At 33.5% G+C, this 12361-nt stretch overlaps 1 protein-coding gene and 1 long non-coding RNA gene across 2 annotated transcripts; both read left to right on the top strand.

The window, feature by feature from the left end:
* Positions 1-1285: 1285 nt before the first annotated feature.
* On the top strand, positions 1286-2477 carry LOC133173418 (uncharacterized). Its single transcript, XR_009719042.1, has 3 exons — positions 1286-1412; positions 1518-1638; positions 2383-2477. It is a non-coding gene; the product is annotated as an uncharacterized LOC133173418 (long non-coding RNA).
* A 3639-nt stretch (positions 2478-6116) lies between these two features.
* On the top strand, positions 6117-11878 carry LOC133172946 (uncharacterized). The gene is made up of 8 exons (XM_061307805.1): positions 6117-6343; positions 9066-9165; positions 9789-9904; positions 9979-10075; positions 10215-10339; positions 10452-10572; positions 10725-10831; positions 11012-11878. Exons 1-8 carry the CDS (start codon positions 6280-6282, stop codon positions 11125-11127), a joined length of 846 nt encoding a protein of 281 aa, XP_061163789.1. The 5' UTR covers positions 6117-6279; the 3' UTR covers positions 11128-11878.
* The last annotated feature ends 483 nt before the right edge of the window (positions 11879-12361 follow it).

Below are 12361 nucleotides of genomic sequence, written 5' to 3'. Positions count from 1 at the left end.
ACCATTTTTTCACTAAAGGAGCTGCTACTGAAGAAAATTGTGATTTTCATAAAGTTAACAAGTGCTTCTCGGCATCAGAGTTTGACATGGCTGTGCTGTATAAGGATAAAACTAATTTTTGCAGGCATGTATTTTCAAATTATACATCTTTCTGAAAATAAATCATATGGAAGTGAAACAAAATAATCTATTGACATAATTTTGAATAGGTTTAACACTTACATATGATATAAATATTTTTGAAACAGTCACCAGTTAAGGAACCTGCTGCAATGCTTAGAAGCACAGAACACGAAATGCTTTAATGAGCCACAATACCAACTTAATATTCAGTCCTTTAGCCCATCAATGTTTGGATGCGAAGGTAATGTTCTCTGAATATGACGTATATTAACCCAAAAACTTTATAAATATATATGTTTCAGATTTTATGCTGCGGGATTCTAAAGACCATCTTTACTTTCCATAACTACAATATTGATTATTGCAGCCCGGAGGACCGGGCAGCTCTATACATATAAGTTTAAGTGTTGGTATATGGGGATTGAGGTGGGAGAAGTTATTCAGAATTAAAGGCTTTCCCTTTATAAATTACGAGATACACAATATATTTACTTCCATAAAGTGAATCTGTAAAAATATATATGTTTTTCATATTTAATATATAAAGTTGCTTATCATTTACTATCGAAAAAACGTCAGGTCCCTTTTTTTAGAACATCGAATTTCACTTATCGCATAAAAACGTACTTTACACAGCTCGTGTTTTATATTCTTAAGGTGAAAGACATTTTTGAAAATAGGTGATGCATGTGTCTGGTTTCAAATTATATTTTATGCAGCCAACATTTACTTGAGGAATTGATAAAGTTTAAAAGGGTATCGTGTTTGTTCGATTTTCATCCGACTATAAGTTTTCAAAATATTCTCGACTATCGTCTGCATCATTTAGACGCATGCCTTTTTCACACATATCGAAGCGGTTTGATGATCAAGACTCATTTCCATTGTTTACTTTATTTATTTCCCGGGCGACAATTGATGGTTACATCAATGTTTTCTTGTTGTGTTTGTAATTTACATATAGGGACCTCTGGTCGTCAGTGTGATCTTCAAGCGCTACAAAGCTGTTTTTTTGAAATTAGACTTGTCCACGTTGGCTACAAAGTTAACATCATTCTGCAAGTAAGAATGTTCAAATCCGTAAAAAGAAAAATATATAATCAAAATTTTGATGTTTACGAATAACATTTAAATAACCTAATGACGAAGATTTTTCTTTTAAAGTATTAAGCTGAGGAATGCATTATCCTGCGTGGAAGCCTACAAAGATGTTTGTTCTTCCGGTTCACATGTCAGATTATTCAATGCTATTGTATCAACACTCCAGCCAGAGCTGTATGGATGTTCTGGTAGGGCAACTTGATTAACATCAATATTGGAATATAATTTTATAAGTTTATTGCAATAATGTTCTAGAAGTTCATTATTGATTAAAGTCTTTTGTATCTAAACAGGTTCTGTTAGGGAACAGTGCGAATTGTTTTCAGTTGCGGGATGCATTAAAAGATTTAACATTCACCGCATGTACCATCTCGAAGCAACAGGGTCATCAATGTACGAAGAAAGCCTTTGTCAGTAAGTGATGAAATACATGTATTCAGTATTACTTTGGTTTAAGGCTTTAAACCTATGTTCCCCTGAAAAATGCAAAAGGAAATTATGTTATAACGAATTGGACTATTGCCCAGGGGGTACCTTTTCCCCACAGTTAAGAACGGTCTAGATTTAAAAGCCACCACAGTTAAAAAAGAGGGTTTTACTTAGATAAAGTTTCATAACTATTAAAAAATCTCCAAGTAGTAACTTTAAATAATGTTGCAGATACGTCTTGGCGAAATAAAATACTATCATAATTTTAGCAAGTTACTTTTTTTCTTATACGAATTTTGAAGAAAAGACAAATTTTGAAGAAAAGACCCAACTAAAAGTATATATATGATAATGTTTCTTGCAATAACAGCAGAACTTTCGTCATTTGATATCTATTCAACACCCTTGGTAATGTAAATTGAATTTTGTCTAAAAACATTTGATGGTACTACGATTTTATATAAGAATATCTTTAAAAAATTATTAATGGGTATGATACGTTGTACAGTTGTCTTAAGGTGCGTTTCATATGACCATAAATATATCTTTGAAATCAAAACTTTTGCTGAATGTTCAAATTTCAGTCTATGAAAGAAATTGTGTAAACAATCTAATTGTATTGTTATGAAGCTGATTAGGCACATAAGCCCGTGACAGAATCTGTGAAAATAGTCAGCAAAACCTGTAAAATAAACTGAATTTAATCGTTTTCAATCGTTATTCTTTAAGGCACCTCAGAACAGCCAAGGGTTGCATTGCTCCGTTTGAACTACCTTGTAAAAATAATCCTTCATTTGCAACTATAAACTTTAAGACATATCTAGACCTCAACCAATGCCAAGGTAAGTAATGGGGATGAGCACACAATTAACAGATTAATAGTAATATTTTTTCAATGTTACATAAGTAAAGGCAATACATGGACACGGTATCATTGAACAAATTCTAATTGCATACCGTGAGTTGTGCTTATATAACATATTTTGTTTTATCCATAGCAACCGAAAAGCCCTCGGTAGTGGTGTATCTACATCCGGTAAACCACGAAACCAGCGCATCAGCTGGAGCCATGGTTAATAATATGATTATAGCTTTATTATTATCAGTAATTTCTGGTTTTATAAATTGTACTCAGTCTTGATCTCATGTAATGATTGTCTCACAGAAGGATCCATTGGGAAAACATAATCAGGAAATTAAAAATTTTGGAAATTCGCAAAAATATTTCCAGTGATCATTTGATAACGTAGTAAATTATTTTCAATCCTCCACAATTGATAATAATTAAACTTTAATAAATTACATTACTGTAAACCATTTATCTTTGACTGACGAGTTGTATATATAAATTATTATACCCCCGCTCCGAAGGAGAGGGGGGTATATATACTGTTTTACCCTTGTGTATCTGTCTGTCTGTCCGTCCGTAACAAATTTTGGTCGCAGTTTTCTCAGCAACTACTCATTGCAGATGCTTGAAATTTTAGCACAATCTTTGTTTAGGCATGCCATATGGTAGGATTCATTTTTGTACGAATTTGATGTCAACTTCCTGTTTATCCCTGCGTCTGTCCGTACCATACATAACAAATTTTGGTCGAAGTTTTCTCAGCAACTACTCATCGCAGATGCTTGAAATTTTAGCACAATCTTTGTTTAGGCATGCCATATGGTGGGATTTATTTTTGTATTAATCTGATGTCAACTTCCTGTTTATCCGTGCGTCTGTCCGTACCATACATAACAAACGTTGGTCGCGGTTTTCTCAGCAACTACTCATTGCAGATGCTTGAAATTTTAACACACTCTTTGTTTAGGCATGCCATATGATGGGGTTTATTTTTGTACGAATCTGATGTAAACGTCCTGTTATCCGTGCGTCTGTCCGTATCATACATAACAAATTGTGGTCGTAGTTTTCTCAGCAACTACTCATCGCAGATGCTTGAAATTTTAACACACTCTTTGTTTAGGCATGCCATATGGTGGGATTCATCATTTTTGTACAAATCCGATGTCAACCTCCTGTTTATTTGTGTGTCCCTCTGTATCATACATAACAAATTTTCGTCGTAGTTTTCTCAGCAACTACCCATCGCAGATGCTTGAAATTTTAGCACAATCTTCTTTAGGCATGCCATATAATGGGATTCATTTTGGTACAAATCCGATGTCAACTTTCTGTTTATCCCTGCATCTGTCTGTACCATACATAACAAATTTTGGTCGCAGTTTTCTCAGCAACTACTCATCACAGGTGCTTGAAATCTTAACACAATATTTGTTCAGAAAATTTTATGTTGGGATTCATTTTTTACTAATCCAATGTCAATTTTCTGATTATCACTGTGTCTGTCCATAACTGAACTTATGTATTCACATCAAAGCGGGGGTATTATTAGTGAGCATTGGCTCACAAACTTCTTGTTGTTATTATGTTACGATAATTACAACAGTGATTTAGTAGGTTGCAATTTTTTGAATATACATATACTATATTTTTGAAAGAATCTTAAAGTAGTTTAAACTGAAAGCTTAGTATACCGATGGGATAACACGCCAAGAAAATCCTAAAGTTTTGTTTTGGAATTTTGTATGGCATTTCCTAATGCATAATTTTTAACCTTCCGCCATCTCTTCAATTACTTATGCATATATGATCTATATTAAGATGCATTCGTAATTATGTGTTTTATAGATACATACGTAGATAAAAATAAAAATGTATTTTACAATGTTTAGTACTTTGAAGACAACTTGTATCTCATTCAGTTGATCAACTGGAAAAGGTTTTGTACATATATTTATTTCCTGATTTAAGTTCAGACAAAACGTTTCCTCTCAAAACACTGATGTAAGTTTCCAGGCATTTGTGTAAGATACCTGAGTATGGCGTTTCCTTTATAATCCTATTGGATATCACTTAAATTGCTAATATCACAGTTTTTAGTGTTTATATCTTTTAAAACATTTGAAAAAAAGTTTAGAAATCACAAGAAAACAATAATTAAAAATATTTTTTGATGTTGCAAATTAATACAAAATCAGATATTTGAGGAAGGTCGTAAGTTCGAATCTCGGCCGCGACTGACCTAAGTCGATAAAAAATATGTAGCAACTGTTCCTTCGCCAAGCGCTCGGCACGTTGAAGTGAAAGTTGCGGGTCCTTCGGATGAGACCTTAAAAACCGAGGTCATGACTGGCATTGGCACGATAAAGATCCCTCACTGCTCAATGGCCCTGAGTGCCGAGTAAAGGTCTGAAGCTCTTCACAGGTATACTGTGACGTCTCTATATGAGTGAAAAATGCTCGAATGGGACGTAAGACAACATACAATCAATCATATTTGATCGGACATTCTAAAATATGTCTTTTGTACAACAGTCATGACTTTTGACCTCAGTTGTCTTGTTTGCCGATATATATAAATATACGCTGCTGTTGTGCGTAAAGCAAGAAGGGACTTATTCAGTCCTAGAGAATATTTCTTGCACTGATTCAAATACTACATGGCCGTAGGAACGTGGGGGGGGGGGGGGGGGGGGGCGTGCCCCCAATAATTTTGCCGATATATAGATGACTATAGAAAATTTAGCTACTTCTAGCTTGTGCCCCCTCAATAAAAACGTCTGATGACCTTTTTTTTCCTTTTTTTTTTTTTTTTTTTTGCTTATCAAGTAAATTTTTTTTACATACTTATTAATGGTGTATACATGGGATAGGTTTTCTTGTAGATACATGTTCTTGTCATTTTGTTAAATTGATCGTCTGATAAAGTTTATTTTTATTTCAAATTCATAATCTCACTGAATCAAGACTTAATATTGCTTTTATATTGCTTGTTTTATATGATTTTTACTTTCTGTTTTTCAACATTCAATGGAAAGAATGTATGTGAATCATAGGGTTATGTTTTGTGATATGTTTATATTTAATTAAAAAAAAAACACCATATGGTTGTATAACAAATAAATTCAAAAGTCTAACACTTATGTCATGTTCCAATTTATTTAAATTCAATCATATTGTAAACCTTATGCTGGTAATTTGACAATAAACAAAGTAAAACTTAATGCAACGATTTGGCTTTTTTTTTCTTTCACAAACCTCGAAAACATCACCACATCCAAAAAAGATATATCTACCAGATGGTAAATTAAAGACAAATGAGACAAAAATCTATTTCGTACAGAAAAATGTTATTTTTCTTCAAAAACTCGTAATACTGCAGATGTGATGTAGTAATTTTGAATATTCATGCAAACAATGTTGCTGGATGTAGCCCTCCTAGTAAAATTTAATTCCTTGATGGATTAACAAATGCATCTTTTAATGCTTTCTTTTCTAGTATTAAGTAAAATGCTTTTTTTGTGATACAAGTAGTTCCTGAGCATAAAAACCCGTTTCTATTTATAGACAGTTTCTGCGTTGTTTAAATGCAACGGCATAAAGCAATGTAACTTGATTCCTATTTTGATAAAATTAGTGTGGTTTGGTTCATTGCCTATTCAGGTGTGGCTGGCCTGGTGTTGTGTGCCTTGTCCTACAATTTTATCTGTGTTTTATTAAATATAACACTGCAAGTGGACGGAGAATAGGTTATAACTGTGAAGTAACCGTCGACTATGCGTGGTTTAGAAATAACTTTGAAGATTATTGTGCTGTTTAATTTCCTGTCTGTGATTTCAGGTAAGACATATGTACATGTACTTCACTGCTGAAGTCTTTAAATGAACAACAGATTTATTACATGTAGATTGTGAACTAGTGTATAAATGAATGTATGAGGAATATTTCTACGGCGAAAGCGAAACCTGGTACTTCCTGGAATGGAGGATTATTATGTTTTGCTTTATGAGATTCCTAGCAGCTGAGAAAGACTTATTCATATTTTTGGATTTAATATTTTAATACTATATTTTATTTGACTGCACAATATTCGCCTGCATCTATACCAGGCTACTATATATAATTATTTAATTTACATATACGTACATATACATGTAAGTGATTAAATAGAGACTTGGCTAATTTGAATTTGGCCCTGCTAGCTGTCGCGTCAATGAAAACAATCCACATAACTTGGATCCACTGTTATCTTGTATAAGTCTGACTGACTTTGACCTTTAAAATTGGGGATGTTCAATTAGTCATTCTCTCTCTCTCCGTGTATAAATTCATATTTGTTTATGGCCCCTCAACACCATCAAAAAACACAAAACTTTATCAAAATTAGCTGGTTGCACTGTGGTTTACCAGAACTGCCTATGTAGAAGAAATTAATGAGATAACGAAACTTTCACAGTTATAACTTCTAATTTTTATCATGTTGCAGACATACATACAAACAATTATTCATGAATGGTGGAAAAGGTCGCATAGCATCTATATATGCTATATTAGACTACTATAAACAATTACACATGTAATTTTTAAAATTAACAGATACATAAGTGATTGTATCAAAATTACCAGTAGTTTATAATTCTTATTTGTTTAGCACATTCAAAAATAAATTTTATTTCCCAATGTTTGCAAAGTTTTTTTCCCATGGAGTCAAATTTTGAAAGAAAAAAAAGATTTTGCATATTAAATCAGCGTTCATTTATATATTTGAATTTTTATTAACCTTGAGTTGAGCAAGAAACATACAAAGCACTCAAACATGAATGAACAGAAAGATATGTTTCATTCCTTATAGTTGCTGATTAAAGATAAATTGAATGTAAAATCAAAATCTTTCGGATAATCCTCTTCAACCCCCCCCCCCTCTCAAAACAGTTTAATAAAGGAAATATATGTTGATAATTAAAACCACACGGAGTAAACATGTACAACAGATATCACGATCTATTTTTTATGCCCCCGGATCGAAAGATCCCGGGGGTATATTGTTTTTGTCCTGTCTGTCTGTTTGTCTGTTTATCTGTTTTTCTGTTTGTCTGTCTGTCTGTTGTCAACTTTAACCTTGCCCATAACTTTTGATTGGTTGGAGCTATGACTTTCATATTTCACATGTGTATTCCTTGTGACAAGACTGTTTGTCTGTTTGTCTGTTGTCAACTTTAACCTTGCCCATAACTTTTGATTGGTTGGAGCTATGACTTTCATATTTCACATGTGTATTCCTTGTGACAAGACCTTTCTTTGGGTACCATCATATTTAACCTTTTGACCTTGACCTTGGAGTTTGACCCACTTTTGCAAAATTTTATGAGACTTTAACCTTGGCCATAACTTCTGAACAGTTGGTGCTTGGAGTTTCAAACTTCACATGTGTATTCTTTGTGACAAGGCCTTCCTTCGGATACCAACAATTTTGACCTTTTGACCTTGACCTTGGAGTTTGACCTACTTTTGAAAAACTTTAACCTTGGCCATAACTTTTGAACAATTGGTGCTTGGGGTTTCAAACTTCACGTGTATTCCTTGTGACAAGACCTTCATCTGGATATCAACCTCTTTGACCCTTTGACCTTGACCTAGGAGTTTGACCTACTTTTGAAAAACTTTTACCTTGGCCATAACTTTTGAACGGTTAGAGCTAGGGCTTTCATACTTCACATATGTATTCCTTGTGACAAGACCTTCCTTTGAATACCAACAACTTTGACCTTTTGACCTTGACCTAGGAGTTTAACCTACTTTTGAAAAACTTTAACCTTGGCCATAACTTTTGAATGGTTGATGCTAGGGCTTTCATACTTCACATATGTAATCCTTGTGACAAGACCTTCCTGTGGATACCAACCACTTTGACCCTTTGACCTTCACATAGGAGTTTGACATACTTTCGAAAAACTTTAACCTTGGCCATAACTTTTGAATGGTTGGTGCTAGGGCTTTCATACTTTACATATGTAATCCTTGTGACAAGACCTTCCTTTGGATACCAACAACTTTGACCTTGACCTCGATGTTTTACTTACTTTTAAAAAACTTTAACCTTGGCCATAACTTTTGAACAGTTGCAGCTAGGGCTTTCAAATTTAACATTTTTTATCTTTTGGCCTGGATTTTGACTTGCATTTGAGAAACTTTAACCTTTGCCATAAGCTGCCATACGGGGGCATCAGTGTTTCACAAACACATCTTGTTTTACAGATATAATCGTAACAGATGTGTTCAGACTTGTCTATAAAATAATTTGCTGGCGTTGTTTTGTGAAGTTATGTGATTTGAAAATTGATTGAATATCAATGATTAAATGCGAGTCAAAATGGGATTTTTAAAAAAACTTTCAGCTCTGATGACAATTTGTTTGTAAATTCCTGCGAAAAAAATTTATGAAGTGCTTACGAAAAACGTGAAAAAGAAGCCAAATTAATGCAGGATTTGAATCGGTTGTAAGAAATGCACAACCAATACATCATTTTCAGTACCTATCCATGTGCTTGGTTTCCGTTTTCAGGTTCAGAGTCTGGTGAGGCGTGTGATTTGACAAAAGTTCACAACTGCTATTCGAACCTAAACATGTCGTTGCTTTCTGAGAATCAAACAGCTTTCTGCAAGTTTGTATTTATTTAACTATTTATGCTATCAAAGAACATCACAGATGAAAATTCTTCACTTTCCTTTCAATACTCAATTAACAGAAGCATCAAAGAACACCATTTATAAATTTTAATTTTTATTCATGAATTGAGTTTTGACATTTTTCAAATTCTTCAACAAATAATTTTTGTGATAGTTAGATCGCAGATCCAAATATCAGATCAGAAAGTAATTCTAAACAATTAATATTAGAATAGCTTCAACTTATGGAATGCAAATTGGATTTTAAAAAAGAAAGGAAAAAAAACAGGAAAAGAAAAAAACATGTATGCAGAAGAAAAGAAAAATGGATATTGGAAGACATCTTTTAAACGCTTGTTTAAGAATTTTTGTTTTGTTTAAGAATACAATGAAATTCAGATATTGTCAGCTTCCTATATTAGGATTAATAGTCAGTTTATTTTCTGTATAAGGGGAGAAAAGAAATACATACGATTGAATTTGCTTTAAACACTATTAACTGCCACCTATCATACATTTATTGAATGATTTTTTTTTATAATTTAATACGGTTTAATTAATTATCGATTATAATGGATCACAGAAATATATTAATGATTCGGCTTTTCTCACACTACAGTGAAGAGCTCAGAAGACTTGGTCAGTGTCTTGAGCCGTATGACACAGTATGTCAAAATGACAGTATATATCGACTCAATGTCCAGGCGTTTCAACCATCCACATTTCAGTGTCAAGGTAGTCCGATTTACAGAAGTAGATTGATTTTAAAAGGAAAAAAGTTCATATAACACAAAGCAATTTCATTACAGGTAGCGATGGCCTACAGTGTGACGTTAAAGCTATAAGAAGTTGTGTTATAAATTTGGATACCTCTTCGATAGTCTCAAATGTAACATTATTCTGCAAGTAAGTACACTGCAGTTACATGTATCATGATGGAAAATGATATGATTGTTTTTAGTATTCAGAAAATGTGAGCAATCCAGCATCTGTCTTAATTCTCATTAAATTTGAGTGTACATTGATCAATCTCGTGGTTTTACAGTTTTAAATTAAAGAAGGCCTTGGACTGTATCACAGTCTACAGGGATGTTTGTTCCTCAAGTTCCTACTCAGACTTGTACAGTTCTTATGTTTCCTCGCTCCAACCCGAAAAATATGGTTGTTCTGGTATGGCTTCACATATCATGTATCTACTGAAAACTTGTATTTAATAACTCAAAATAGCGAAATAGTGAACATCCTAAAATAAATTAAAGAAAATTATAACGATTTTTGACAGGAACAAATGGAGAACAGTGTGAACTGGTAACAGCAACACAGTGTATTCTAAAATTCAATATCCAACGTATGGAACATTTCAATGATACCGGTTCCTTGATGAATGAGACAGCTCTATGTCAGTGAGTGTTCTAATTTCTGTTCCGTCTTATAGACAGGGCATTAATTTTTTTTTTAGTGTCCTTACACAGAGAGGTGACAATTCATTGCAGAATAGTTTCGCTTTAAAATGGCTTTGAAATATATTTTTTGTCCTCTTTCACTTTCAATCTAGGCACCTTAAGTCTGCAGAAGCTTGTGTTGCTCCATACGAAAGTGCCTGCGCAGCAAAAACCTCATTTTCCTCCATTATGAAATTCTTAAAAGATGATCGATGTAAAGGTCGGGTCTTCGGATCTTTATCTTTCTCAAATATCCAACTTCATCTTATGTTGAAAAATGTAAAGGAATGTCGAAAATCTGCTATTCAAACATATATATCTAAAAGTCGTGGTTAAAAATGTTAACTCAATTTCATAACATAGTTTACCACTAATAATTATTTAACTTTTACTATTTTAGAACCGGTCATTATCCCTACAAATTCATCCCCACGCCTGAACTTTGGGATCAACATGATGGCATTGCTCATTATCAACCTTTGCCTTATTAGTCTAAGAAATCGACAAAGAATTTAATCCAATGTTCTTCAAATGATGCAGTGTTGTGTCATAATAATACTGCCATGCAGCGTAAGGAAAACGGAAACTGCTGTCCATGTAGTGGGTGTTGAGAGGTCCATTAATACACACTCAATCATTGCTTTTTACAATGTACTACTGTAACGTTTGCAAACTCCCTACATTTTACATTTGTAATAATACCTGACGTGTGCCTGTATTGCACGTATGTCTTGAGAGACTAATACTCCCTCTTTCAATTATCACGTATTATCTTGTTAAAATGCCAATCCTTCGATCTACCTAAATTTCATTTTTATTTATTTATTATTATTATTTTTTTGGTAGAATGAAAAAAAAAAAGAATTATGCCATTCTTTGTATTTATATATATACACACACAATGATGGAAACACACAAGTTACTGGAATATACCCGAAAACAGCTTTCTAGGGATTAACAATATTTTTTACTACTGAAATGAAAGGTATGTGATATTGAATGGACGAACAGATAAGACAATTTAAAAACTTTAGGAAGAGGGTATGGAAAATAGGTAGATCCTTCCAGTACCCTATATAAATATTTATACGTATTTCATTTACATGTAATTTGTTAGAAAGCAAATAGATACACAAAGGTACATCATTTAACAGCATCCTGTGTTCGACCTATTGGTTAATCAAATGCTTTAACCGTTTATATTTAAACATTACAAAATCATTTTGTAAATTATTGAAAGCATTTCAATAAATTCAAATAAAGATTATGAGGTTTATTTTTATCCTTTTCACCAGAGGGTCAGTGTGCGTGCAGCTTTGTGACCTCATAATACCACAAACAACGTTGAAAACAATCGTTGCAACAATCAGTACCTCAAACAACGTTGAAAACAATGGTCGCAACGTCTAGAGCCAGCCGTGTATGTTAACAGGAATAATGTTAGGCTGGTCAATCGCAGGATTATTTTCCAAACATTTCGATGTCTTACACACAGCGAAATTGATTGTATGTTGTTTTACGTCCCATTCGAGAATTTTTCACTCTTATAGAGACGTCACCATATACCGGTGAAGGTCATCAAATTTTGACCTTGACTCAGCACTCAGGGCCATTGAGCAGTGAGGGATCTTTATCATGCCAACGCCTGCCGTGACAGGGGACGTCGGTTTTTTAGGTCTCATCCGAAGGACCCGCAACTTTCACTTCAAAGTGCCGAGCGCATGGCGAAGGAACAGTTCCTATCCATTTT

The sequence above is a fragment of the Saccostrea echinata genome, unplaced genomic scaffold, assembly GCF_033153115.1.
Source record: "Saccostrea echinata isolate AGI-Se365-2 ecotype Australia unplaced genomic scaffold, CSIRO_AGI_Sech_v1 ptg000056l, whole genome shotgun sequence".
In the NCBI taxonomy this organism is placed as follows: Eukaryota; Metazoa; Mollusca; class Bivalvia; order Ostreida; family Ostreidae; genus Saccostrea; species Saccostrea echinata.
The sequence above is the reverse complement of the archived record's forward strand: the minus strand, read 5'-3'. Positions and strand labels throughout refer to the sequence as shown.

Bases quoted from the DNA above. Each gene is read 5' to 3' on its own strand.
- LOC133172946 (XM_061307805.1), top strand. From the start codon at position 6,280: ATGCGTGGTTTAGAAATAACTTTGAAGATTATTGTGCTGTTTAATTTC. The intron at 9,166-9,788 runs GTTTGTATTTAT...CTCACACTACAG, and splicing joins AATCAAACAGCTTTCTGCAA to TGAAGAGCTCAGAAGACTTG. The intron at 10,340-10,451 runs GTATGGCTTCAC...GATTTTTGACAG, and splicing joins CGAAAAATATGGTTGTTCTG to GAACAAATGGAGAACAGTGT.